At 49.2% G+C, this 27,961-nt stretch overlaps 1 protein-coding gene and 1 pseudogene across 3 annotated transcripts in view; one reads left to right on the top strand and one right to left on the bottom strand.

Annotated features, from left to right (window-relative positions):
- BAALC (BAALC binder of MAP3K1 and KLF4) overlaps positions 1–27,961 on the bottom strand; it is a 78,552-nt gene that overhangs the window by 23,614 nt on the left and 26,977 nt on the right. Inside the window, exon 2 of one of the 3 annotated variants that reach the window (XM_036031332.1) lies at positions 25,806–26,682. The exons of the other annotated variants lie outside the window; for them this stretch is intronic. Within the exon in view, the coding sequence (XP_035887225.1) occupies positions 26,642–26,682 (41 nt within the window). The 3' untranslated portion in view covers positions 25,806–26,641. Of the gene's footprint in view, positions 1–25,805; positions 26,683–27,961 lie in introns of those variants that run through there. 3 annotated transcript variants of the gene reach the window in all.
- Positions 15,119–17,472, top strand: LOC114514785 (annotated as a pseudogene).

Here is a 27,961-nt window from a genome sequence, read left to right as displayed (position 1 = left end):
AATCAGTCACCTGAAAAGCATTTATGCAGCACCTACGAGGGGCCAGGCATTGTGTTGGGGTTGCAGGCTCTGCTTTCACTCACCGTCTTTTTCTTCCTGACCGTCCCCATCTTTGCCTCGGTCCCCCCATATCACACCAGAGAGGATGCCAGGAGACAGAGGGCAAAGACTGAATTCTCACCACAGGGAGAAGGAAGACAAGAATGTGAACAAGCATTAGAGAATGCTCTTTGAGAAAGGGAGAGAGAGGCAAGGCAGAGAATGTTAAGATTATACTTCTTCTCTGTCCATGTATTTGACTTCTCCTTCCTCTTTTTTTTAAATTTATTTTTATTGATTTTAGAGAAAGAAAAAGAGACAGAGAGAGAAACATCTATTTGTTGTTCCACTTACTTGTGCATTCATTGGTTCCTTCTTGCCTGTGCCCTGACCGGGGACTGAGCCCACCGCCTCGGTGTATCAGGATGGCGCTCTAACCCACTGAGCGACCCGGCCAGGGCTCTCCTTCCCCTTTCACGTGACTCCGTTTGGACTCCCCCTTCCTCCTCAGGCAGTCACCGCCTCTCCAGGGGACTGTTTACTGTGCCATCTGAGGCATTCTGACAAGCATGCCATTATCAGTGAATGCTTTCCAAGGGCAATGCATGGGAGGCGAGGAGTGAGGTGGGGGGAGAGGTCCCTGTGGGTCACACAGCACCTCCCGTGGCTTGCATGTCGTTGTCCAAGGCCCAGTCCACCACGGCCCCGTTTCTGCTCAGATGGGGAGGCTTACTTTGATCTTTTTTCTTATCCCACTTCCTTCTGTGTCCAGACCAGGTATCCTGCTCTTGGGGCCTGGCTGCTTTCCCTGAGCTCATCAGATCTAATCAGTCAGGGATTTAAAATCACCCTCACACAGCTCCAAAGGCGCCTGCCCCTCTGCCAGGCTTCACGTCTGCCCTTTAGACTCATTTGCTTAGTCACTGAAATTTTTCCATAGGGAAAGAGTCTTCCAATGCAATCTTCCTCCCTGTCTTCTTTTATTCCTTGGTTCACTTGCTTTGGTAGGGGGGGCGGGTAGCCCTTTAAGAAAGTGGCAGCTGGCATCCTGGTTGTTTTCACTCCTTGACATTTTCTGAGTTCAGCACAACCAGCTTCTGCAGCAGGCTCTTTCCACGGACAGCTGTGGCCGGCACTGGATTGTTCTCTTGGGTGGACACTAGACACCAGTTGGTATGTCTTTGTTAGATATAAGAAGTATATTTGGGTCAGTCAGAATTAGGAGAATTAGTTGGATTGAATTATCTTATTTCTGGAAATTTAAGAAATCGTCCAAAACAACCCAATCAATCAATCAATCAATCCTCTATCTACCCTGTGCCTAGCACTGTGTGTTATTAGAAGATACAAAACGCTTATCCAAATTCTTTATGCTTCTGTAATTTAATTGGCAACTTAACCGATTATTTAAGAACTACTGAAAAATGGAGCCATGCAAAATTTCAGTAACAAGGTATTTTTTTCATCTATCAGAATGGCAAAAGTTAAGAAGTCTGATAACATTAAATTTTGAAAGGGTGCGGGTTGGCGGATCTCTCATCTGTTGCTGGCGGGAGCGCACAGAGAACTGTCTATCGGGGGACAGCCGGCAGACTCCATTCAAGCTTAGTCTGTGTGCACCATCGCGACCCCACAGTTCGGGCCCTCGGTGTCTACCGCAGGAAACCTCTCACCGTTGGCAGAAGCCGGTGGAGCAAGTGCTTTATCCCATCGGTAGTGAAGAATGGAATCGACGCAGCCATTCATCAGCTGGATAATTAAATAAGCTGTGGTTTACCTACACTATGAAATCGGATTGCCAGTGTCCAGAGCAGGGTCCCCCAGAGTATCCCACAGTGGGATCCGATAACCTCGATTCCAAGTGACCTGACAAGCAGCCGGTAGGAGAGTGCAGGCTGACGCTCCCTTGTGTCCTTGGACGCAGGAAATAACTCTCCCCGGTGAAGGTACCCTCCGTGCTCCAGGGCCTCAGGGGTCACCCTTGTTTCTGGAGTGGAGGAACCCAGGGCCAGAAAGCTGACATAAACAAACCTCGTTGCCCCTTTACTAACTTACTCCCCAAGCCTGTGCTTTGTTTAGATTCCTCACTAATGAGCGCCCAAGCCCAAGTGTCTCAGTCCCATCAGTTAGCGCCCAAGCCCAAGTGTCTCAGTCCCATCAGTTCCTCACAAATGTATTGTTTCTGTGTCCAACAAGGATACAAGATAGGCTGGTTCATCACTTCTCTGGGCGTGATTTATGATCCCCCGTGTGCGTGCGTACCAAACTGGGTTTCCTCACGCTGATTTGGTCTTCTGTAAATTTTATTATTAGTCCAGCCATAAGAACTCAAGGAGGGTAGAGGGGGGACTTCCCCCTGCCCAACACTATACAGCAACCTAAAAGTATAAAGTAGATTTATATAGATAGATGTCCAATGTATAATAATGAGTGAAAAAAGCAAGTAGGTGGTAAATATGTACAAACGGGAGCATTTATATAGGAAAGAAAAACTACATCACATGCTATGCTATAATGGCTATGCATTTTCCACAGGAATACATACATACATGTGTGTGTTTGTGTGTGTGTGTGTTTTTGTGTGTGTGCATACATGTGACAAGTTGACAACTACATCTCTGAGGAAAAGGCAGGGGACCAAGGTCGGAGGGGGGCCAAGGGGGCCTTGTCTATAACCTTTCTACTTTTGAAATATGTTACTTATGAAATAAAAATGCTTTTTAAAAAATAAAGCTGTTCCATTCTGCCTTTTCTCATTAGTCAAGGCCTTGGCCCCACCCAGAGTGTTTGTCTCTGCAAGTTTTAGTTATTGGATCACATCTAATCACCACATGCGCTATCAAAATTAGTCATGGAATATAATGACATACAAGAACAAGAACATGCAATAATGAACACCTGGCTCTGAGCTTGTCTTACAAAGAGAGTTCAGTCATTTTAAAGGGAGAGATGCAGGCCTGACTCTCGGCACGCCAGCCGGTGGTGTGCACTGAGACAGCCCAAGAGCTCAAGGGGATGGGATGCACTGCAGTGGTCCGTGAGAACCCGGGGTCCCGACGTCACTGACATCAGGGGGGCTAGTCCTCCCAGGGGAGAGAGTTCCTGAGTGGTGGCGCTTCAAAGGGAAGCCTGGGGGTGGCTGGCGGGAAGGCCGTGGAAGGAGTGACATGAAGGTCACATGTGTGGGCTCCTGCTGGGTGCCAGCCCCAAGCACAGAGGTGAGGACACAAGGAAGACTCCTGCAGAAACTGCTCCACTGCGTCGTCCCTGCCACCTTGTAGGTAAGTGATGCTGTCCTCCTCCTGCTCCCCGCCCCCTTATTTTTCAGAAGAGGAAACTGAGGTTCAGAGAGGGTGGGTTGCCTGCCCGAGATCCTACAGCTGCTGCCAAAGCCAGGCTCCCACCCAGGTCCCCAAACCTGAAACCTTCACCTTTACAGGCATTTGTGTTGACTTGCATCATTAAAAAAAAAAAACTTCCACAAAGCATACACTCCCTTTTCAGGGCTCGGCAATAATGAGGAGAGTCATCAAAACAAATAGAAGACTTTTTGTTTGTTGTTTTAAAGGTAATCTGCAGCGCAGAGGTCCCACTCCCCAGGGCGGGGCAGATCTTTAGAATAACTGAGGATCCAAGTGACCCGCCAGCAGGGTCGGGGAGGCCACAGTGAAGTGCAGACAGTGAGGTGGGCGTATTCAATTCAACTTCCTCGGTGCGTTTTGTGCCCTTCAGTGCCCTCACACTGTCCTCCTGCCAGGTGCTCAGCCCCTCGGGTCACCCATGAAAACTCACCGCTTGTCCCCTAACCCTCAGAAGCCGCTGCCAGGCCCGCTTTCCCAACAGCTCCTGCCCCAGGGGTGTGGCAGCTGGCCTCTGCTCCAGGCAGGATCACGACCGCTGCTCTGGGGTGGAAAATAATTCCAGAGAAGCTCACAAACCCAGCGTGTGCAGACAGTCGGGGACCCGATCCAGGGGACGGAGGGAGGCTGCCAAAGTATGAGAAAGGAAGGCAGATGTGAATCCCGGTCTCCCCCAGGCAGCGGGACCATCTTCTGGCACTGTGAGTCTGACCCTAGCCCCAGCCTTCACCGACTCCTCAAAGCCCTGAGGGTAAAATCCCAGCTCCTGTGTGCACTGCAAGGCTCTGTGACCTCTCCTTCTGCCTCCTCCTTCCCGGGTCTGCGGTCCCCCTCTGGTCTGTATGTCCCAGTCTCACTGGACAGCAGAGGCACCTCACTATGTTGGCCATGCAGTTCCTTCCACTCAGAACGCTCTCCCCTTGGCCTGGCGACTCTCTGTTTCAACACAAACATGACTTCCTTAGGGGCCCTCCCCAGACCCCTCCCTCATGTGAGTTGGGTCCCCTGGTCCCCTCCTATAGCACTTGTCACCCATCACTGTTGCAACTTTTGTCTCATGCCCACCAACCCCACTAGCCTGGCTGCTCCACGACAAGGAGCTTGCCGTGTTCACTACCGTGCCTGGCATGCATTAGGCATTCAAGAAATGTTTGCAGAAAGCCTTGAACCACCGAGCGGTGGCCAGAGCTGTACATGGACCTCTACGTGTGAAGTGTCTTCCCCCTTGAAGTACGAAAGGGCCGGAACACCAAGGGCAGCCGCGAGAACATGAGAGGAGCTTGCTGTCCTGATCTCTGGGGTGTCGGGGGGGTGAAGGGAAGAGCTCACATAAACAGGGACGTCTGCCCCCAACAGAGACCTGTCCTGTGCCTCCAGCCACTTGCCCCATACACCTCTTCAGGTGGCTGCAACCCCCAAAGGCTCCCAGTCAAAGCTGCTGTATTTCCAGGACTCAGGGCTGAGTGCAGATGCGACCATAGCTCTGTGGTCTTCCCAGATTTCATTGGCCCTTTGGGAGTTTGTGCCGCAGGAAGGAGGGGTGGCTTCTCGTGGTGAACATCACAGCCCTCTGGCAAAAGCAGTGCAACAACCTGGGCTCAGTGAAGGTCACCCTGAAGCCGGCTACAGAAAGGGCTGGGGGCAGTGCTGGGCCTTGCTGTCCGTTGGAAATGGGTTTGGCGAGAGGCAGTCACTGGGCCTTCCTTTCCTCCCTCCACAGGTGGCTGCACCACTGATGGGAGGCGGAGGCTGACCACAGGGCACCGGAGAGCCGGTGCTGAGAGCCGGACGCCTGGGCCTTCCACCCAGGCTGGGAGGTTTACAGAGCAAACGTGCTCCCTCCTTCCCACTGATGCTCAAAATTCCTAACTGGGGAACAGTATCTTTACACTATGATCACACTAAGGTTAAAATTTAGTTAGGATTCTTGTCTGCTAGGACGACCCCACAGCTTACTTCTGGGTGGAAGAAGCCAGGTAATTAACCACTGGCAAGGAAGTCAAAGGACAGGGAGACATTGAGACGATTTACTTCAGAGGGTTTTGGTAGGGAAAGGGTGGGAAGTAGGAGAGCGGTGTCAGGGGAAGAAAGAGGAGGGACAGCGACTCTCAGGGGCAGGGGTGAGGGGAGTCACAGCCTGGTCTGGGAGGAGGTCTCAGCTGCAGGATTTCAGAGAGGTTTCGTGTGTGTCAGAAGGAAACTCCTTCCAAAATCCCATGGGCTGTGACAACAGGGATGACCCCGGAGGGCAAAGTGAAGTAAATCAGACAGATAAAGACAAATACCGCACGGGACCACTTACTGTAGAATCTTAAAGACATAAAGAGATTAGAAAAGTGGTTTCAGGACACGGTGAGGGGAGTAGGGAGAAGCTGGCCAAAGGCAGACATTCCAGCTGTAAGATACACAACATCTGACGATCAGTGAATAACACCACGACTGTGTGTAGTTGATCACCGTTATTATATAATGAAAGTTTGTTAAGAGAGTAGAACATAAACATTCTTACCAAATATCAGTCAACGAGTGGCGATGGTGGATGTGTTAACTGGATTGGGAGGGCGGGGATCCTTTCACAAAGAGCACAAATACCAACTCACAGGGCACGCTTTAAATATCTTACGATGTTATTTGTCACGTAGGCCTCGATGAAGCCCCCAAATAGTGAAACCCTTCCTTCGTGATATCCTCCTTGGGAGGGGGCAGGGTTTGAATCACTTCTGACTTTTCATCCACTGTCTCTGAATCTGACTCCATGCTGAGACTGAACCTCTGGGGGCTCTCACTGTCAGTGAGTCGAACGATTCACACTCACGTTCGTTCCTCGAGCACCACAGGTGGCCGGCGTGCTGGGTGCCTGGCGGGAGGGTGCTCCGGTGAGGCAGGCGCTGCCCTTGGCGCCAGGCAGGCCTGGGATCCCGTTCCAGCTCCAACCCTTGCAGGCTCCCCGACCTTTCACACGTGACTAAATAATAACATTTATCTCCCCTCCACCTCAGTCTACCATGTGTGAAACAACTCTCTGCCGTGATCACTGCCATTTTACAGACCAGGACACAGTGTCTTAAACCGGCCACAGGGCTTGCTCAGAAGCAAGCAGTCAGGGGTGGAGCCAGGACTTCAGAACCCAGACCTGTGCGACTCCAGGGACACCTTGTGCCCATCCACCGTCTCGGTCGCTGCCCCACTGCTTGGAATCACTATGATTCCCTCCGGTATAAAATGGGAATCATGCTATCCGCATCGCAGACGGGCGACCGAAGGAAAACAGGTGAGCCTGGCTCTGAGCCCGGCACGCAGTCAGGGTTAATTTCACTGCGTCCCTCACCAAGCAGGGCAACGTGCAAAGGACCAATTTCAGATCCTTTCGTGACAGCAAGGGGAGGGCAGCAGGTGGGTGAAAGGAAAAGGAGAAAGGACACAGGAGCAAGTGAGTGTCAGCAAAGATCAGCTTTGGCAAGTCCACAACTCTGTCCCAGGTGTGGTCAGGGTGCAGCCACTCTGGAAGGGGTAAGACCCAAACACTGAGGGGCCCCGGGAGGCCAATGAGGATGTCAGAAGGTTGGGCTGAAGTGGGAGCCCCAGATGACAGAGCAGGGCGCTGCTACCCAGCGTCTGCTCATCGCATGTTACCCGAAGGCTGCCATGTGTCAGGGACAAAAGATAAAGCATAGTGTCCATGAGCCTTCACGGCGTCTCACCTTTGTTAGAAGCACAGGTCATCTGGAGCTTACCGGCCACAGGGCCTTTGTTGGGCCGAAGAGAAACAGACCGAGCCAGAGAAAACTAGGCCGTGGCAGGACAGTTCACACGGTCGTGAATATCTATTCATCTCTCAGAGGTACCCGGCTCTGTTCCAGGGCTGGGGAGGCAGGAGTGAAGGAGAGAGACTCCGTCCTTGCCATCTGGCAGTGACACCTGGGATGGGGAGGAGAGAGACCTCCAAGAAGTATTGCTGGTGGCAGAGTACAAGACAGGCCAGAGAGGGGCAGAGGCCAAACCCCGGGCGGCCTTAGGCACTTTGTTAAGGGGTTTGGACAGTGGCCTGTGGGCAATGACGGCCTTGGAATGGTGTGGAGGACCCATTTGAAGGGCTCACACCTGAAGGCAGGGAATCCAGCGAGGAGAGAGCTTTGCCCTCAGGGACCTGCTCCATCGAGCCTCCCTCAGCGGTCTGCATGCATTTCTGAAATGACTGTCTTCCCTGTTGGAGTCACCAAACTGGAAACCACACTCAGAAGACTGCGACTGGAGATCATGTCACTTCAGAAAGGTGGTATTTGCCAAAACACACACCTGGCAAGTGCAACGGGGTATTTAGAAAGAAGGGCGGGAGAGGGGAGAAAAACAATAGTAAATTAGGATAATCATCCGTAACCACAATCTAAAAGGTTTTCCGTGACAGTTTCAAAAGGACACGGCTGGAATGAATGGGACTAAGCTCACTGTGCAGCTCACTCCTGATGGTTAGGTAGCTGTGGCATCCAAAACCCCTTCTGAGGCAGCTGCACAGGGCAGAGATGCTGTGGGGTTTCTACTGGAAACATAAATAAAAACTTCAGTTGGACTGATCTGATTTTGTTTCTGTAATGCAATAATTGGCTCTCACGTCCCCAGTTCCTCTCTCTGCAGCTTTGGCTGGATAGGTTTAACAGCAGGTTTAGGCCTCCTTTTTTTTTTTTTTCCTGAGAAGTCAAGTTCAAGCTCCCCCCTTTGACAAGTTCCTGCAAGGTTCTGGGAGTAGGCACAGTTGGCTTTGATCTAAGTCACATTACCGTTCTTGATATTTACGAAAGGAGGTGGCCGTTCTAATGGAAGAATTTGGACAACGTGATCCGGAACGTCAATAGCCTGCTCGTGAGGCCTGGCCCCACGCCACACGCACAGGTTCCCTCGTGAAGCAGGTCTGCTGGGCTTGGCTTCACAGACCCAGAGGGTGGGAAGCCTGAGAAAAGTCAATATCCTTTCTGGGGATTTTCCTCCAAGGCAGCTTTTCTTCAGTGTACAAGAATAGCAGAAGTGATTTTCTTCAAGTTGCCCATTCTAAATACCTACATCAGACCTTAGGGCCATACAAGAAGGTAGGTAACCCTGTGGAAAACTTCAGGAACCCAAGGTCAGGCACAGATTAGATGATGCTCACACTACTGGCCCTTGGCTCTCTAGTTCCTATCCCGAAAAATCAGGACAGGGTGCTCAAACGTCGCTGAGAAGAGGGCCAATCGAAAAACCTTGTTCCCCCCTCTTTGTTCTGATGTCACCCTCCCTCAGAGAACACAGCCATCTCCACTCACGAGCTCGCGGCTGATACCCAAGTCTGTGCTCCTAACAGTTCATCTCAGCCAGCATTTGCCGAATCCCGACACACACTGGACGCTTCACCGGGCTCAGGTGACTCACGGCGGCACTGAATACGGTCTTCGCCCTGCAGGGATCCCATCTACTCGAGTCAGAAACAGGGAGCAAGGCAGTCCTTGTAAGCCAAGTAAGCCCCGTGGTCCAGGCTCAGAAGTGACACGAGATCGAAGGAAACAGTGTTCAATGCTCATACATTGTCAGAGAGGAGTCTAAATCCTTTATGTGCTCTTCCTGGAGAAACCCAAAGGGAGTTTGATTCATAATCCCCTGCCACACTTTGTAATATCCCCAGATACATATTGAATTACTGATCTGGAAAACAAAATTACGGGCATGATGAAAATGCAAGGAACGATCTGAAGACATGGTGGGGGGTGGATCGAAGAGGAGCAGACTGGAGGAAGGAAAATGGGTTAGGGTGATTCACTATCTGAAGGCAGGAGGCTGCAAGGACCTCAGCTCGGACAATGGGAGGGTGGCACGTTGACCAGGACGGATTCAAGAGCCAGGGCGGGGAGCAGAAAGGGGAGATTTCGAAAAGGCTGCGACAGTCCTGCAGAGCAGCCTGAGACTCGTTTTTCCACCAGAGGCCTCTCACGTCCCTCTGGACTCAATACGTCCAAACTCATCATGTTCCCCTCGACCCAGTTCCCCGTCCTGCATCTCCCAAACCTCGCCAACAATGTTCTAGCCTCTGGCCTTAAACACTCGTGAGTTGTCATTTCCCTTCCCCGCTCCTTCATGCCCTAGAATCACGCCCAAGCCCTGTGCTTCTTCCTTTCCCACGTCTTCCCAAAGGGCTCTTCGCCCTCCAGCGAGGCTCTGTACAGAGGCCCAGGTCACCCCGCTCCAGGTCACTGCAGGGGCCTGCAGCTGGCCTACTTGGTCCCCTTTGTCCTTTATCCGAGGTTTTAATGGCCCTAAAAATAAGCCAAAGGGAGTTCTATTTACAGAGCCCGCTACGTGCCAGCACTGGACCGGTTGCTCTGTTTTATTTAAGCTTCACTACTGGATGGAAGCAGGCACACAGGCATTTTTCCCCTTGAAAATGGATTTTCATTTAAAAGTTATGCTTAGACACAGCACTTGCGTATGAAGTTGAAAGGTACTTTAAAGTCTAACGGAAATTAAACGTACTTCCGTGGCCATATATTTTGACTTTTCCGAGAAAATAATGCAACATTGTTTTAGAAAGTTGCCGGTTAAAGAGTGAGGTTTCATAAGCACTTTCCAGGAAAACTCTGATACAGGAATAAATTAAGATACAAAATACCATAAGTGCACATCACAGTCGAATACATCTCAGCACACTGTCAAGCAAAAATCAAGATGTGATAAGTTTCAGACACTGAAAGGCTGAGGAAGAGGAGGGTGGGCCTCTGGGGGCCATGGAAACTGTAACCGGGGGAACGCAGGCAGTGTTTTCCTAGTAGAGGTCCCTTTGGGTCCCCCTGCACTTCCCAGCCCTCCTCCTGCCCACACCCTGCAGTTCCGATTTGCTGAAATGCACAATTATCCATCTTTTCTCTTATTTTGAAAGGACATTTTCCTCATTAGGGACTCCCTTCCTGGCCTATCTAATAATGCCACAGCCCACTGTACACAGCCTAACATTCTCCAACCATACGCCCCCCACACTGGAGAGTCTTTTGCCCAGTAACCGGCCTCCCACTTTCAGACCCAGTGGCCTGGGTTGGAGCACGGGACCAAGGGCAGGGCCAGCCCCCACTCTGCATTCTCGGACCATGTGATTGGTTCAGGGTCCTCATCAGACATGAGTCACCAAATCTCAGGACCTCTCAGGGGCTCCTGGAAAAGAGCCTCTCTCTTTGCCACTGGACTTAAGCCTGGCAGCTGTGAGGTGGGGCTGTGCTCTGCAGTGCTCTGGCCCCCATGAGGGGAGAGCCTCTCTGACAATGGAACCCACACAGGAAAAGGGGTTTGAGAGATGAAGAGGGGTCAGGGTGTCCTTGACAGCATCTGAGCCTTGAACTCTGCCTCACCCCGAGCCAGCCCTACCCTTGGCCTTTCTGTTCCTTGGGCCAATACAGCAGCTGCTGCTGCTGCTTCTTCCTCTTCTTCTTCTTCTTCCTCTCCTCCTCCTTCTTCTTCTTCTTCTTCTTCTTCTTCTTCTTCTTCTTCTTCTTCTTCTTTGGCTGACAGTTTTGTTTAGGTGGCTGTTGATTAGTTCATTACTTACTAACAAGAAAGTCCCCACTGACACACAATGCAAACCACAGCTATGACCTTCAGCAGCTCTCATCCAAGCCTTCTAGTACCTGGACATCAATTCACAAAAGATTCTCCCTCTTGTTGGAGCTTAAGCTGGGATCTGCCTAGAATTCAGACATGTCAGGGCAAACGGGTGGGTGCCAGCAGCGTATTTGCATTGGGAGCAAAGGAGCCTCCCCAAAAATAACTTGTCTTAAGGGAAGGGAGCCGGGCCCAGGAGGCCGCGCCCAGTGGTGAGGACAGCCAAGCTTCAAGGTCGGAGGAGAGTAATAGCTCTAAGGAGAATCAGTGTCTGTCCCTCAGATCTGTCTTCTGTCCGCAGCCTGACCCCAAGGAGAGGAGGGGGCCATAAGCAAAAATCTCGAGAGCTATTGGGCACAGATTATCTGAGACATAGGAGATAGGCAACACGATTTGGGGGTCTCCTCTAAAACTACCACATAAAACGAAAAGGGGGGCAGAGGTCTTCTCCCTTGTTTATAAGACAGCCCTGCTCATTCTGGGCATGTGGGTTCTAGCTCAGGGCTTCTCACCCTCAGCACCATTGAGATCTGGGGACGGATAACTCTTCGATGTGGGGGGCTGTCCTGAGCATCTCAGGATGGGTGGCAGAACCCCTCACCTCTCTTCTCACTAGGTGGCCATAACGGGCACCCCCAAGTCATGACAACCCAGAATGTTCCCAGACCTTGCCGAGTGTCCTCTAGGGGGCAGACTGGCCCGGTTACGAACCGCTGCTCTGGAGCCGCGGTGGCAGGAACGAACAGGGCTGTGACTCCGTGCCCACTGGAAACGGGCAAAATACATGCTGCAGGAGGAATAAATGTGCCTGGACCACAGGCCAGTGCCTGGAATGTGCGGGGGGGGAGGGGAGGGTTACCAAGGGAGGAGGCAGTTTTTTAAGCACAAAGTTAAAAACCAAAAAGTAAAAACAGGACCCCACGGTAGCAGAACAGCCATTGGTGGGACTTACCTGTGAGTCAAGCCCTGAGGATCCACAGAATGCTTTGGGACACTGTCAAGGGCTCGGGTCCCGAGAGGACCAGTTGTGGCCAGAAATGATGCAACACGCACTTCACTTTCCTGGGGAGCCCATCTGTACCCAGAGGCCAGTGAGACCCGGCAACGCCTGGACTGACTTTGGAAAATCCGTTAGCCTGGAACGGCACTCAATAGCCTGATCCTTCATTACCCACTGCTGTTCTCTTAGTCACAAGTCAATTTACCAATGGCCACAGGGCGGTAAACTCCAGGCTCCATTTCTGGGGCACGGGGGACAGAGAAAGCAGGATGGTGTCACCTGGGCAAATGTGATTGACAGTCCCCAGGGCGGCAGGAAGAGGAGGCATCGAGACAGACAGAACTGAATTCCTGTGGGCAACCAAAGTGGAGCATGGTGACAAGAGGCAAGCCGTCGGAATTCTTTAAAGGAACTACATTCATTTAGTCACCACATTTTTTAATAATTTGGCCTCTTCTGTCTAACACTGAGGTGCTAGAGTATAATGAGAACCGGCTTTGCTGTCAAGCAGAGCTGGGGTCCAAGTTCCTCACCGTCTCCTCCTTGTTATGAGATATTGGGCAAGCTGCTTCTTACAAAGCGGCAAGAGCAGGCCTAACACTTAGTAGGTGCCTTACCACACTAGCTGACCTTCCACAAAGGGAAGCAGGAGGTGACTCCAGACATTGGCTGAGTGGACAGGGATCATTTTGTGCTGTTGCCTGATGGACCCTGTGGGGGAATCACAGACAGATGAGGTTTGGTCCCTGCCCTGACGGGGCCTGACATTCGTGTGTCAATCCCAGCCAGCAAACCTTTAGATTGTCTGCAAGTACAGACCCCGGCACACGGGCCTTGGTGAGCCAAACACAATTCCCTGGCAACAGGTAGAGAAGAAAAAAGAGGTCTCCTACAAAAAAGAAATGGAAGGTCTCTAGGCATGTACCAAATAACTGAGGAGACAAAGAAGCAAACCCAAGTTTCCCGAATATTCACTCTCACTGTGCAGTGCATCTCACATTCAAAGCCCTTTGCACACTTGTGACTATTTCATTAATGATTTGGTCAACGTTTTTTCTGGGGTTAGAGGGCAAGCCCTGTGAGGGCAGGGACTACGTCCGACTTACTCTCCATTACACCCTTAGCAACAGCACTTAGAAGACACCCAGGATAGTGCACAGTCGTGCGCCACAGAAGGCTGTTTCAGTCAAAGACACACCGCATTTGTGGTGGTGATTTCATAAAACCGTAACTTCAGTATAATCGTTTATGCCGCATTTTTACTCTGCCTTTTCTATGTTTAGACACACAAATGCCCACCGTCATGTTGCAGTGGCTGCGCTGTCCTGTACAGGGACTCGCTGTGCTGATTTGTGCCCAGGAGCAACGGGCTCTACCACACAGCCCGGGAGTCCGTGGGCCGTGCCGTCGAGATCTGTGCAGGCGTGCTCGGTGGTGTCTGCATGACGATAAAATCACCTAGTCACACACTCTTCAGAGTGTGCCCCCATTGTTAAAGTAGCGCATTGCTGTATGCCTTGAATTTCAAACATCACATTTTTGTTTCTGAAATTAGAGCATAGTTTTAACTTGATGTGCCTGCGTAACCTCCTCAGTGTCTTTCCTCCTAGAAGCTGTTATTAAAATGATTTCACAGCCCACAGAGTTCCTGGAATCACAGAAAGGGGTTTTCTAGCTAACTGAGCAAGGAGAGCAGTGGCTGATCCATTGCCCTGGGCACCTCTGCTCCCATCAGAGATGAGGGATGGGTTCCCATTCCACTTCTAGGGCCCAGAAAATTCAGGGAGTGAGAAGCCCCATCACTCAAGCATGTCTAAGGAAGACACAGTTTGCCACAGGTGTAACAGGAAGGTGAGCAAAACAAACACAAGTTCAAGATAGGTGCACCTGATAAAATATGTCTCTGGGTGAGCACAGGTACCTATGGAACTGCAATACAAGCTACCCCCAGAAATAAGGTGACTTCCATGGAAATGCAGTGAGCGGGGCACACCTGGCACTTGGTGGAGGCCACAGTGGCCTCCGCTCCCCTGTGGGGCAGTGAGGCAGGCCAGCTGGCTGCGGGGACCTCAGCGTAAGGTGTAAAGCTTTCTCGGGGGAAAATAGTCTCTTCAATAATGGTCTTAGGAAAGCTGGATATTGACAAGTGAAAGAATGAAACTGGACCTCTCACAAAACTCAAAATGCATTAAAGATCTCAGTGGAAGACCTGAAACTGTGAAACTCCTAGAAGAAAACATAAAGAAAAAGCTCTCTGACGTTGGTCTTGATGATGGTTTTTTGGATTTGACACTAAAAAGCATGAATAAATAAGCAACAAAAGCAAAAATAAATGAGTGGGAAGTATACCAAACTAAAAAGGCCAGCAAAGGAAACCATCAACAAAATGAAAAGGCAACCTGTGGAATGCGGGAATCATATATATATTTTCAAATCGTACATTTGATAAGGGGTTAATATCCCAAATATTGAAGAAAGTCATACAATGCAATAGCAAACAAATAAGCAAGCAAGCAAACAAATAACAACAAAGAAACCCAAACAACCCAATTAAAAAAATGGGCAAAGGACCTAAACAGGCATTTTTCCAAAGAAGATACACAAATGGTCAACAGGTACCTAAAAATGTGTTCAGCATCACTACTCACCGAGAAAATGCAAATAGAAACTACAATGAGATATCATCTCCCACCTGTCAAATGGCTGTCATCAATAAGTCCACAGATAACAGGTGCTGGAGAGGAGGTGGAGCAAGGGGACCCCTCACGCACTGTCTGTTGGTGGGAATGTAAATTGGCGCAGCCACTGCAGGAAACGGTAAGGAGTTTCTGCGAAACATTAAAGCTGGGACTGTCATGTGATCCAGCAGTCCCACCTCTGGGTACAGAGCCAAGGAAAATGAAGTCACTGTCTCAAAGAGACATCTGCACCCTTGTGTTCACTGCAGCAGTATTTGTAATAGTAAAAATGTAGACACAACCTAAGCGCCCATCAATGAGTGAATGGATAGATAAAGAAATGTGAGGCACACATGCCCACGATGGAATGTCACTCGGCCATGCAAAGAAAGACACCAGGGAGGCCACGGCGTGGCACAGCGAGGCACAGCATGGGTTCCACCCTGGGTGGGTGCGGAGTGTCTCTGGGGCAGCCGCTTCCACCACCCCCGCCACCAGGTGCTGTCTCTATGGTGAGGAGGAGGAGACACGCGAGCTCAGGAACACAAGCACACAAATGAAGAACAAAGCACTTAATGAAACATCTCCACCAGAGTAGAACAAGTGGATGCTTGGCAGCTAGACTCCTTGTGCTCTCGCTGTGCCAGTAGCGGTGGTAGGTCACAGCCAGGGACTCTGTGAGGTGAGGGCTTGCAACCTGGATGAAGGCATGAAGACAATTCATCAAATTATTAGAAAATATGATTACGTTACTGTGAACAGCTGGTTTATAGGTGTGGCTGCAAGACCCGGTGGAAAACTCAGGAGCAGTGCTGGCTGCCAGCACTGGCTACTGCTGTGTAATGCGGACTAGTTCAAGATAGTGGAGCCAGGACCGACATTTATGAATGAGCAAGAAGAATACCTCCAGGAACTTCAACTCCCAGTTTCATTTTATATTTACTTTGACAGAGGACACAGGCCCAAGATTCTACAGAGCTACGAACATCTGGTATCCAGTTGAAAAGAAGATGAGGAGGAAGGAATTGAGACCCAGTATTTTGCAGAGCTTCTCGGGACATCCAGAGTGGCCCTCTGTGAAGGGGTTGATTCAGTATCATTTCGTAATGATTATGATTTTGGCTACTTCCAAAAACTGGTCAGGATTTTGATCCTGACCAATGCTAACTTGCCTGAAGAAGAACTTGACTTCTTTGCAATCCTTCGATTGTTCACCCCCCACCCCGCCCCCCCCAATTAGGATGTGAGGTGCCTCATGCAGAGCTGCAAAGTCCCACAGGTGGCTGGCAGGAAGTCCCCGACCAGCAGGAGCTGGAACAGACAGGACCACAGACGTCGGGTGGGATCTGATTCCTTGCTCCCAGGAATGGCCTTTTTCAAGATGAAAGAAATGTTCTTTGAAGATCATGTTGATGATGCCACGTATTGTGGTCATTTGTGTGGCCTTGGTTCCTGTCACCCCGAATACAGAATGGCACAGGGAAGGCACATGAAGAGAAAGCCCACCAGCTGTCATGACATGAAATAGCCCTTTTAGTTTTGTTTTACTTGAGCTACACACACGCTTGTATACAGCTTTTAGTCTCTGGTTGAATCCCTTGAATGACAGATGGTACTTTTTTTTTCCTTTCGTAGCTCATTTTATGTTTGTAGTTCAGTTCTAAATATGACCACTTCTATCTCAGAGCTTAAATAGAAAAGTGTTCAGGTTAAATTTGGCCTTAACCTAATATACTGGTTAGCAGGCACGTGGGAAAGCTGCATCACATGAACTTGAACAACTTGCGCTTGGTTGGCGCTTCCCCTTTCCAAGTTAGCTGGCACTGCCTGTAATGCGGTTCCCTGTTGCATGCTCCCTTCCATGCTGCAGGAGGTTCAGGTATTTGAGGTTATGGGCCATCCAGTGTGAACTTCAGAGAGTGATTCTGACTCAGATCCTCTGTTGTATCAGAAAATTTGCTTTTCTTGCTGGAAAAATGACCATCTGCCAACTTCATATGTGCTCATTTCTGACCCATGGAGTATATAGCACATACATTGTGCAAAGGGTTGATTCAGCAAGACTACGAAAAAAAAAAAAACCACAAAAAACTACCGAGGACCTTCCCAACTGCTGTTTCTGCAGCAGTGTTTAATCTTCCAAGCACACCCAGTGTCTGTCAGCTTCTGGTCGGCATGTGCGGTCTGCTCCATGACAGAAGGACTTTTTCCAACCAGCTTCACATCCTTCAGGAAAACCCCCTTGTTTGCGACTGGGTGTTTATTGTTGGCCGGGAAACTGGTCTCCGAGATGTTGGAGCTGCTGTTGTTTTAGGGTGGCACACTTCCCTGACCCGCTTCTTTTCCTTCCATCACGGTTCACTCTTATTTTAATTTTTGAAAAATTTATAGACATACACATGAGCTCTTGATTTGTTGATTATACCAATCAATTTCAAGATAATCTGAAGATAGCAAATCTTTAGGTATATTTTGTACCAAATTAAGTTAGAAGAAAAAATGTGCTTTAATAGTCGTTACAAAGATAAAGAATGGAGAGGTTCGGTGGATAGCAACAACATACAAATATATATATATATATATATATATATATATATATGTTAGCTATATGCATGTGTGTATGTACATACACACATACAGCTAATATATAGTTAATAAAGTTGCCTGAGGAGTGTAATGTTTGTTTATTTTTTGTACATGTCTTTGCAATCTGTTTGTATATATTGACAAAAGAGACTGTAAACTATTCAGCCACGCAGAATATGTGACCAGACCAGCGCATGTGCAGGAAGACATTGTGGTAACCGTTCCAGGTAACCAGTTACCTGGAAATGTGGTAAAACATTAAATGTGGTAGACATTTCCAGGTAACTCTGCCTGGAAAGGACGGGCTGCAGGTTACTTACGCTGTGTGTGACCTACACTTCAGTCTGTGATGTTAGCAAGTCTCCAGAGGCTAGCCACATCGTTTCGTTTTCCTCCTACATTTTTTATTCTTAATGTTACAGGGCTGCAACTGGGTGGTCCTTATTAAACAAAACATTGTTTGCAAAACAGAGGGTATTATGTCTTTAAAGCTTTTGTAAATAAAAGCTTCAGAACTGTTTACTTATATATAAAAAAAAAGAAAGGAAAGAAACCAAGAAACCCTACCATTTGCAACAACACAGATGAATCTTGGAGGAATTATGCTGAGTGCAGTAAGTCAGACAGAGAAAGGCAAATACTGTACGATCTCATATGTGAAATCTTAAAAAAAAACAAAAACAAAAACTGAACTTGAGGATTAAGCCTTAGTCCGCTCTTGCAATTATTCAAACAACCGAAGTTTTAAAAGGTTTGCTTTTATAATAACAATAAAAATTGTCATCTACCCTTTTGAGAAAATAAAATAAAAAATAGAAATAAAAAAACTGGACTCACAGAAACAGAGCATTATGCTGATTGCTAGGAACTGTGGGGTGGGGGTGAAGGGAAGGGGGTCGACGTTCCAGTCACAAGAGGAATAAATGCTGGAGACGCACAGTGTGGCGACTGGAGTCAGCACGGCTGTGTGGGTGCTTGAAAGTTACTGGGAGAGCAGGTTGTAAAAGTTCTCACCACACACACACACCACAGAAAAGTGATGGAGGTATTAACTAACCTAACTGTGTTAACATTTTGCAATATATTTGTATATCAAATCATCATGTGGTACGCCTTAAACTTACCCAATATTATATGTCAATTATATCTCAATAAAACTGGGGAGAAGATACATTATAATGCTTTATTAGCACCACTGGGGTTAAACCCTTAGGTTCAAAAGTACCCTTTAGATAACACTGTGATTTTTTTCCACTAATGCATTAGAAAGTAGTACTTAGTGCAATGGGTTGTGTCCTCTCAAAATTCATATGTTGAAGCCCTAACTCCCAGGACCTCGATAGGACCTTATTTGGAGACAGGGTTGTTCCAGATGGAATCAGGTCAAATGAGGGCATTAGGGTGGGCCCTAATCCAAGAAGACTGGCTTCCTTATAAAAAGGAGAAATCTGAACTCCGATGCAGACACGTAGGGAGAGGCCACATGACGGCAGAGATCAAGGCCACATTCTATAAGCCTAGGAACCCTGATGTTCGCCAGCAAACCCCAGGAGCTAGGGGAGAGCGTGCAACAGTCTCCCTCACGACCTACGAAAGGAGCCCCGCCCACACCATCATTCTGGACTTGTAGCCTCCAGAGCTGGTAGGGAATACATTTCTGCTGATTTAAGCCACCCAGTCTGTGATATTTTGTTACAGCAACCCTAGGAAACTCACAGCTTAGGGACCAAAGAGAAAGGAGCAGCAGGGACCAGAGGGGGACAGTGGCCGAATCCTTTCCCCCTGAGAATGGCTGTGTCTGGGGAAGGAGAGAAGCCTGCTCTCACACAGACTTCCGTTTACAATCCAGTCCCTCCACCTCCCCAGGGGTTCTTGGGAATCACTTACCTTTGAGGTCTGGGGCAGAGCACCCCCCACCCCATTCCTCGCAACCACTAGTGTCTTTTTTTATAGGAAGGAATTAAAGTAACATGGGAACAAGAAAAGGTATGGATAAACTTTAGGTTTTGATAAATTAACTATGTATGTGAAAATTTCAGAGTAACCACTAGACTATGCAAAAATTCCAAACTAGTATAGATAGGGGAAAATAGCAGAAACGAGAAAAAAATCCTAAAGAAGATTAAAACACAGAAAAACCCCCCAGAAAAGTTTGAAGGGTAAATGTGAAGAATATATGTGTCCGTTTCTCAGCAGAAGGCAGCGGGCTCTCCGAGGGGACAGAGACAGTGACAGGGGAGGGGCCTGAGGGGCGGGGGAGGCTCCGAGTGGTTGAAGAAAGGCAGTGGGAGGAGACCGAGCCAGACCGAGTCACATGGTCACCCTGCAGTGACCAGGGCCTGGCCGAGGTTTAAAATCCTGATTTTGCAGAACAGCCAAGCAGCTATATATAAAATATCAAATCAGGCACAAAGTTGCTTAGTGAGCATAGACTCAGACCAGAAGGAGAATAGAAGGTTTGAGGCTGCTCCAGCCAGGCTTCAGAGTGGCAACACGGGGGACAGCGAGACTGCTCTGCTACCTGTCCCTGCACTCATGCCCTCCCTCCGTGCAGGGCTGGATAAAAACCGAGACCTCATTACTCGGCTCCCGCTTTGCCCAGCCTCCGGAGGTGCCCCTGCCTACACCGGGCAACTTGGGAATCGGCTGCGTCACTGAGAGCTGCCTGTGGTTTAGCCCAGGTGGGCCTCCTGAGTCTGCACCCTGACGGCCTTCTGTCATCAGCTGCGGGTCGCCTGTCCTCCTGGGACGAGTCACCACTTCTGGTGGCTGCCCTCACCTATTTTAGATGGAAGAGTCTCCTTGGCTGCAAGTTCAGGAGGTGACTTCTCACTATGTTTTCATTCCTCACCCCCACCTCCACTTACAGGTGCTCACAGACGGTTTGAAGCCCCTGGGCCTATGAGGGGAACAGAAGGCAGCATGAACCGGAGGACCTCAGTCACCAGCTGTGTGACTTTGGGTAAGTCACTAAACCTCTCTGAGCAGCACTTTCTCACTTATAAACGAGGGATTGAATGTGAAGAGCTTAAATGAGATCATCTCTATAAAGCACCTAGTTCACTGTCTGATACAAAGTAGGTGCTCAATAAATGGCAGGTCTCTTCCCCTGCAGCTCTCTACACTTCGACCGCAACTCTTACAGGAGACATCGTGTGGTGGGCAGAATAATGCTCCCCCGCAAAACCAATCTTAACGCCCAGAACCTGTGAATATATTAGGTTACATGGCAAAGGGGAATTAAGGTTGCCGATGGATTAAGGCTGCTAATTCCAATTAAGGTTGATATTTTAAACTGACTTTAAAGTAGATAATCCGGGATTATCCACAGAGGTCCAATGCAATCACAGGAGTCCTTAAAAGGGGAAGAGGGAGTCAGAGGAGCCAGAACCCAAGAGCAATGTGACTGCTAAAGGGCCATGTGACACAGAGAGGCAGTGTCGCTGGCTGTGAAGGCAGAGGAAGGGGCCGTGAACCAAGGAATGCAGGTGGCCTCGTGAAGCTGGGCGGGCAAGAAAATGGATCCTCCCCTCGAGCCTCCAGAAAGGAGCACAGCCTTGTCGACACCTCAGCCGGGCCACACGGCATCAAGCTTCTAGCCTACAGAACTGGAGGATAATGAAGTGCTAAAGCCACTAAGTGTGTGGTCACTTGTTATAGCAGCTGCAGGAAACCAACACATCTGGCCTGATGGGAGTTTTCCTACCCTGCCTTCCAGGATCACCCACAGGAATTCAGTTAGACTTCTGTGCCTGGGGCCAGTGTGAGCAATCCTGTGCAGTATTATTCATTGCAGGTAGGGCAGGATGGAGTAGGGATGCGGGGCTGCACAGCGATTCATTCCAGCCTCTGCTAGAAAAGAACTGATCCTGCTAGCAGCTCTGTGGTGGCTGCACTGAAGCCAAGATACCCACCTGCTATGGGGAAACATGCCTCGTGATACCTGGGCCAGAGAGGCTCTCCCAGGGTCCGAACTACCTGGTCTGTGCTCCCTCCCCAGATCTAGTCCACCCATCTTCTCCTCTCTCCCTGCATGTGGTGTGTGGCCGTGATACCTGAGCAGCACGTCTTGAGCCAGCAGGGCCTTTGGATGGTTGTGTCCCTGTGTGTGTACAAAGGCAAGAGGGCAAAGGGCTGGTGACCAAAACCAGGGGAATAAGGACAATGGGATTTGGTGATGGAAGCAGTCTGAACGTGTAAGAGAAATAAGACATTCCCTTTGTCCCCCACTTCCCAGCATCTTTGGCTTCCTTGCTTTTTGCCCACCCAGCAGCCATCCCCTTCCTTCTTGAGAGACCCCATCTCCTGTGGCAGAGGCTGGGATGCCAGCCCCTGCCCTCCCTGCTCCTCAGCAGCACCCCGAGGGGACAGAGCACCTCTGGCTTGAGATAATCATGGTAATATCTTCTCCTCTCCCAGTGATTTGTTCTGGGGCGAGCATACGATTTTGTTCCGTCCCATGAGATGTAAGGGTCATCTTCTGGGGGGCCTCTGGGAAGGAGACAAAGGGGGAGACTACACCCCCTGCCTGTGAGCGCTATAGTGTGAGGACGAGTGAGGACCTGTCCTCACAGCGAACGGGACCCGGAAGGCTGGCTTCGCTGGGCCGGGTAGTTAATGCACCCTGCAGCAGCCCTGCCTCCCAGCTGCTTGCTAAGGGAGATGACCAATTCCTCACAGGCCAGCATCCCTTGTGGGGATTCTGTTACTTGCAGCTGAAAGCTCTCTCGCAGATAAGCATTTGCAGACCTCAAGGATTCCCGGTCACTTAGCTCCTCCTGATGGAGACACATGCACAACACAGTCGATGAGATGGTGTCCCTACCCTCAGGCCCTCGTAGTGCGATGCTGTGAGAAGAGAAACCCCTTCCTACCCGCTCCCACCTCCGGATTCCAGAGTCATGAGAAAGAGTGAGAGTCCTGCCGCTTAATTTTCAACCCACAGTTAAGTCTCACGAGAGAACACTGATTTTGGGATGGCAAACTTGTTCTCTTAAAAGCCTAGAAAGTCCATATATATTCACCTGCTTAGCCCTCTCTCCCTCTTCTCCACACCACAGAATGACATAGAGTGCAAGAAAAGCCACGTGGGCATAACAGCGGCTGAAGGAGGCACTTTGCAGAGTTCACCTCCAAAGTCGGTAACCTTCAAACACTCCAATGTTGGGTGGACCTACACCACAGCACGCTGGGAAGGGAGCAGGCTGGAGCCTCACACAGTAGCCTCAGAAAACGTAGTTAGAGTGTGGATGTTGCACAACTGCAGACAAAGAAGCGCAGAGTTCTCAGATGTTAATTAATTCTATGGCAAACCAGGGCGGGACGTGGGACAGCAGAGGAGGCAGAAGGAGGACGAAAGGAGGCAAGGCTCTGGACGAAGCAGAAAGGAAATGCCATGTTTCATTCTCAGCTCAGAGCTCCACTCACAGTCTACGTGAGAAGGAATCAGGAGCTGGCCCCAGAAGGACACTGGAAAATGCATCTGGTATATAAGGTCCAGTTATATGTATCCATCGCCAGTGAGCAGCACGGGTTTACTTTCTAAGACAGCTTTGGAGTTTCTCAGCTTCGCTTAGTTGCAAAGTCCCAGGTTCATGGAACACGACTTGAACCTGACACTAACGTGGGCCCTGCCACCAGTGCAGCACAGGGCCACGTTAGAGCAAGGCACGTCCTGGCCTGGGGGGCGGGGCCCAACCGCACAGCAGGGGCACAAGCTAGAGGTGACTTCAAGCAGCAGGGAAGTCACGGTTCCTGGGAGCCTGAATTTCACCTCCTGCAGTTTCCCTGCGGGCCTTTGGGCAAGCTGCTCGTGCTCACAGCCCTGTGCTCCCTGGTCTGTGAAATGAGAGGACAGCACCTATTTCACAGGACAGCCGCGGGAATCAAGTGAAAAAACCCATGCGGCAGGCCTGGCCCATAGAAAGTGCTAAGAAGGGTTAGTGTCTGTAATAGCTATTATTAACCAAATTCTCTTCTATTCTGTAAGGGCCATTAGGTCCAAATCCTCTGCAGCTGTGGACTCCCTAGGTCCTGAGGAAATCAGCATACACGGAGACTGGTATGATTCAGCTACGGCTCATGAAGAATTTCATTAGTGGCATCGAGTTACCTCGAACCACTCATGCTGCTCCCAGTCACAGCCTGACCCCCGGGAACTTGTGCAAAAACTAATGCTCTAAAATTACAACTTCCCACCAACCCAGCCCTCCCCTTTCACCCACACCCTTTGACCAGGGCAGTGGTACGCAGGGACCCTTACGGAGAGCCAGTGGCTACTGTACCTCCACTCTCTGTCCTGAGAATGTCTCTCTTCCTTTAAATCTTCCAAAAGGCCCTAAACCCCAGGGGCAAACCCCAGGGTGGTTTTCCTCTCTTCCTCTTTTATCCCAGGGGGAGGCAAACCACCTCTCTTCCCCTTTCCCTGTCAAGCTCTGTTTTTGGGGGATGCTCTCACTGAGATTAGAGAGTTGTAATCTAATTCTCCAGAAAAGAAAGGAGAGCAGAAAAGCCACAGATTTGGGGTTATCCAGAGTCACTTGTCTTAAAGAAGCTGGGCTGACAATAAAATCTGAAGACCTGAACATCTTTGTCTTGGTTCATTTTTAATATTATCTTTATCTTCGTATAATCTTTGCGATTACACCTCAGCCTATTTTTCTCCTTTCCAGAAAGGGATTCCCCAGGAAAGCTTGCTGAACTCCAAAGACTTCCAAGCAGCACCCTACCTTGCCCCTCACTCTCTCCCTTATTTGGTCCGATCCTCTCTGAAATCCCATTGGTCCATAGTTTCCATGTTACCTCTCCCTGGATCCTGCCACGAATCCCAGGAGGGGGGCGGGGCTCAAAGGACGCTGAATTGGAAGACTCCTTCCTGAAGCTGCTCCAGTGTGTGAGGCCGATGCTCTGCACTGGAGGCAGCTCCTGTGCCAGCCAGGCCCGGACTCACGCTCTGCCAAGATTTTATTCGGAGGTTAGCATCCAAGTCTCGGTTCCAGAGTCCATTTCCTCCGTGGAGCCAAGCACAGGGGCCCTGGGGCAGCCAGCCTGGAGGTCCCTGAGTCAGGGTCCTGTGTAGTCAGCTCCCGGAGAGCCATAATGACTGGTACCAAGGCGCCGCTGGCGCCACCATGCTCTGGACTAACCAGATTAACCCACCCGTTTTCTTCTTCCTTGGGCTCCGGCTGTCTTCCCTTCTCTGTCTTGCAGTTACATTCCTCTCACTAGCCCGCCTGTCCTAGCATTGCTCTCCTGGCTATCCATCTGCCCCCTTGGTTTTGCAGCTCCCCATTTCTGCCGACCCGTCCCTTATCGTCCTCTCCTGGGCCTGCCAGGAATCTCAGAACCTGGCCGTAATATAGAAGTAATGCTTGTGAACGAAGTTCCATACAACATAGACTAATAAAGACAACTTTAGTAGGTAGAAAAGGGATGTGAAGGTTGTTATTTACATATAAATTAAGGCCAACTTTTTCAAAAGCGATGCACACAAGGACCTGTCCATCTGCCAACACCCTTTGGCACACCTGAAATGCAGAGTTTTTGCTTTTTTCATGTTATTTCCTCAATCCGCTATTAGAGTTCTAATTTGGAAAGATGTTCACAGAAAAGGTTTTAATACAGTTTCTTTTTTCTAAAGATTGTTTTGTTCTTATTCACAAAGAAAATTTTATTTTCATGCAGGTAAAAAATGTATTTATGCTCTGCCCTGGGCCATGAGACTCCCCTCAGCCCTGAGGCCCTGAGGCCACACTGACCCTCCACCTTCCCCCGCCCACCTTCCCACGGCTTCCACTCGCTACTGAGCATGCATCTCCGGCAATGACCTGCCCGCAGCCTCATCTCTCCAGTAAGGCCACCAATTCTTTCAGGACACAAACCCACTGTCAGTCATCTTCCGAGCCTGAAGCCTAGTACAGCACCTGGCACATAACTGGTGCCCAGAAGTTTTAATGACTCCAAAATGACCACCTCAAATCTGTGTTGGAATAAGACAAGGTTTAACCAAACACGCTCCACCACGAACTAGCTGTTTGCCTTTAGGGAAGCCATCTGCACTCCCACTGCTCAGCTGTGAAACGAGGAGTTTGGACCAGGGGTAGTGAATCTCTACGGCTCCTGTACTGCTGAGCCCGTGACTCCTCCTAGGGTGTATTGCATTTCTGCCCAGCACAGCAACTCTGTGATTGGTAGTTTTACTTGTAAAGAACAATTATCTGAAACTTGGGAAAGCCAAAAGATGATTCATGCCATGTTCCGAGCGCTTCCTAACGAGCTCACCGGAAAGCCTTCTGACTCTGTGGGCCCTCCCCTCTGGTCTAGAATCGTGGTTCTCAGCCAGGATGACATTACCCCAGCAGACATCTGGAGACACTCGGTTGTCAATTGGGGGCAGCTATTGGCATCTAGTGGGGAGAGGCCGCAGTACCATTGAACCTCCTGTAATGCACAGGACAGCCCCCACACAGAGTTTTCGGGGCCACAAGTGTTGGCAGTGCCAAGGCTGAGAAACTCCAGAGTGTTTGTGCAAACCCCAGAGGCTTTGTTTGTGCTTTTGATTAGGGCCCAAACATTTTACAGTTCTTCGGACAGGTGATGATGACTCTCTCTTCCATCTGATAGAGAAGCTAACCCCAAGACCGTGGGGTATTTCCCCCCCTCATAGGATATAACAAGTTTTGTATTTAATTTAGCAGTCTTATCTCATCCTTCCTTCCACTGCCTCCTTTAAAGAGTTCCTAATATTCTCTTTTTGACTCGAGTTATTTATTTTGTTTTTAAATTAAGCTTTTTATTTTGAGATCATGTGAAGATTCACACACACCTGTAAGAACTAATACCAAGAGATCTGTGTGCCCTTTCCCAGCTTCCCCAGAACTACAGCACAAGGTCACGTCCAGGATGTTGACATTGGTACCCCTGTTCAGATTTGCCCAGTTTTACTTGACTCATTTGTGTATTTGAAGTTAGTCCTACACAATTTCTTCCCATGTAGAGGTTCACATATCCACCACCAGTCCAGACACCGAACAGTTCCATCAGTACCGGGATCCCCGGTGCCGTCCTTTTAATAGCCATGCCCACGAATTCTCTTCTGACCTGGCTTTATCATCCTGCTGTAGCCCTCATTAATGAGTGAACAGATAGTTGCACCTGCTGACTCTTTGTATGAGAATTAAGTTTTTAATATTTTGAAACACATACATTGGTATGTTCATTTGGCTTATGAAGTTATCCAAGGATGTGACAGCTCCTGGCTGTGCTCTCATGACAAGGGTAGACCAGATGGTTCCTAACTTCTCCACCAGAGACTATATCAGTGATACCATCATCCTATGTGATGGAACACAGGGAACACAGGGTGACCTTCAGAAAGCTTCTCGTTTTCTTTGTGGTTCAGCTTCTTCTTCTGTAAAATAAAGACAATGACAAATCCTATTTCAAGGAGTTCACAGAGAAGTCAACTACAAATGCTTCTCAACTTACAATGGGGTTACGTCCTTGTAAATCCATTGTAAGCTACAAATGTGATTAACAGACCTAACCTATGGGATATCATAACTTAGCCTGCTTTAAATGTGATCAGAATGCTTACATTAGCCCACATTTAGGTAAAACCATTTAATACAAAGCCTATTTTATAATAAAGTGTTGAATCTCTTATGCCACTTATTATGTGTATCACTTTTGTATCATTATAAAGTCCAAAAAGTCTAAGTCAAACCACCTTAAGTTGGGAGCCATCTGTAGTAAATACACAGAAAGCACTTAGAATAGTATGGTGTGTTCTCCCATTTAATACCTGTAACAATCCTATGAGGTAAGGGCACTCGTTATCCCCAAAACAGATGAGAAAACCAGAGTTAAGGAAGTTCAAGTAACTCTTCCAAAGTCTTGATTTAGTAATAGGCAGAGTCAGAATTATAACTCTGGACTCCGTGACTTCTGGACTCCTACTCACTTCATGAGGACATTGGGCAGCTACACTCAATAAGAATCAGAAACTAAGGTCCCAGAGAACCAGGTTGCTGAGAAGGTAGGAGATTTTGCATGGAATAGGTAGCTGTCAGAGAGACAAATTCTGAGATCTGAATACCCTCACCATCTTATTTCTGGAATTTGAGAAATATCCCTCTGAACGACACATCTGGCAACAAAAATATACAAAGGAAAAACCTCGGTAAATTGAGTGAAAGAATGTTTTGCCTGCATTTTCTTCCCACCCAAAGCTGGAAACACGTAGGGAAGAGAACCCAGGACTCATCAGCTCCAACTCACTTAGCAAAGAGGAAGGCAGCACAGTGGAGGGGCAGGTCGGGACGCCCCAGAGCCTCCACCCTCAAAAAGCCAAAGTTTTTGACTCATAGTTCTTCCTTAAAAATATTAATTTAAGTGGAGGCACAATGAAAAACTTCCTGGATCGTGTCTTAGGGAAGATAAAACTTCAGCCAATCAACAACCCAGAAATGGAAAGCCCACAGCTGGAAAAGGCTGGGATAAAACCAACCAGGGACAGAACTTGAACTGTCCTCCCCAGTCCTTCCCATCTCAGTGTCTGTGGAGCTAGGGTCACACAGGGTGAGGTCTCCAAAGGCTGGGCCACAGAGAGGAGTGGGCACCTCAGGACTGGTGCAGTGAGAGAAACGAGTGAGTCCTGGGGCATGTCTGGGCGCTAAGATGGTCCACGT

The sequence above is a fragment of the Phyllostomus discolor genome, chromosome 7, assembly GCF_004126475.2.
Source record: "Phyllostomus discolor isolate MPI-MPIP mPhyDis1 chromosome 7, mPhyDis1.pri.v3, whole genome shotgun sequence".
Taxonomy (NCBI): domain Eukaryota; kingdom Metazoa; phylum Chordata; class Mammalia; order Chiroptera; family Phyllostomidae; genus Phyllostomus; species Phyllostomus discolor.
Note: the sequence above shows the minus strand (reverse complement) of the source record. Positions and strands in the feature narration are given on the sequence as shown.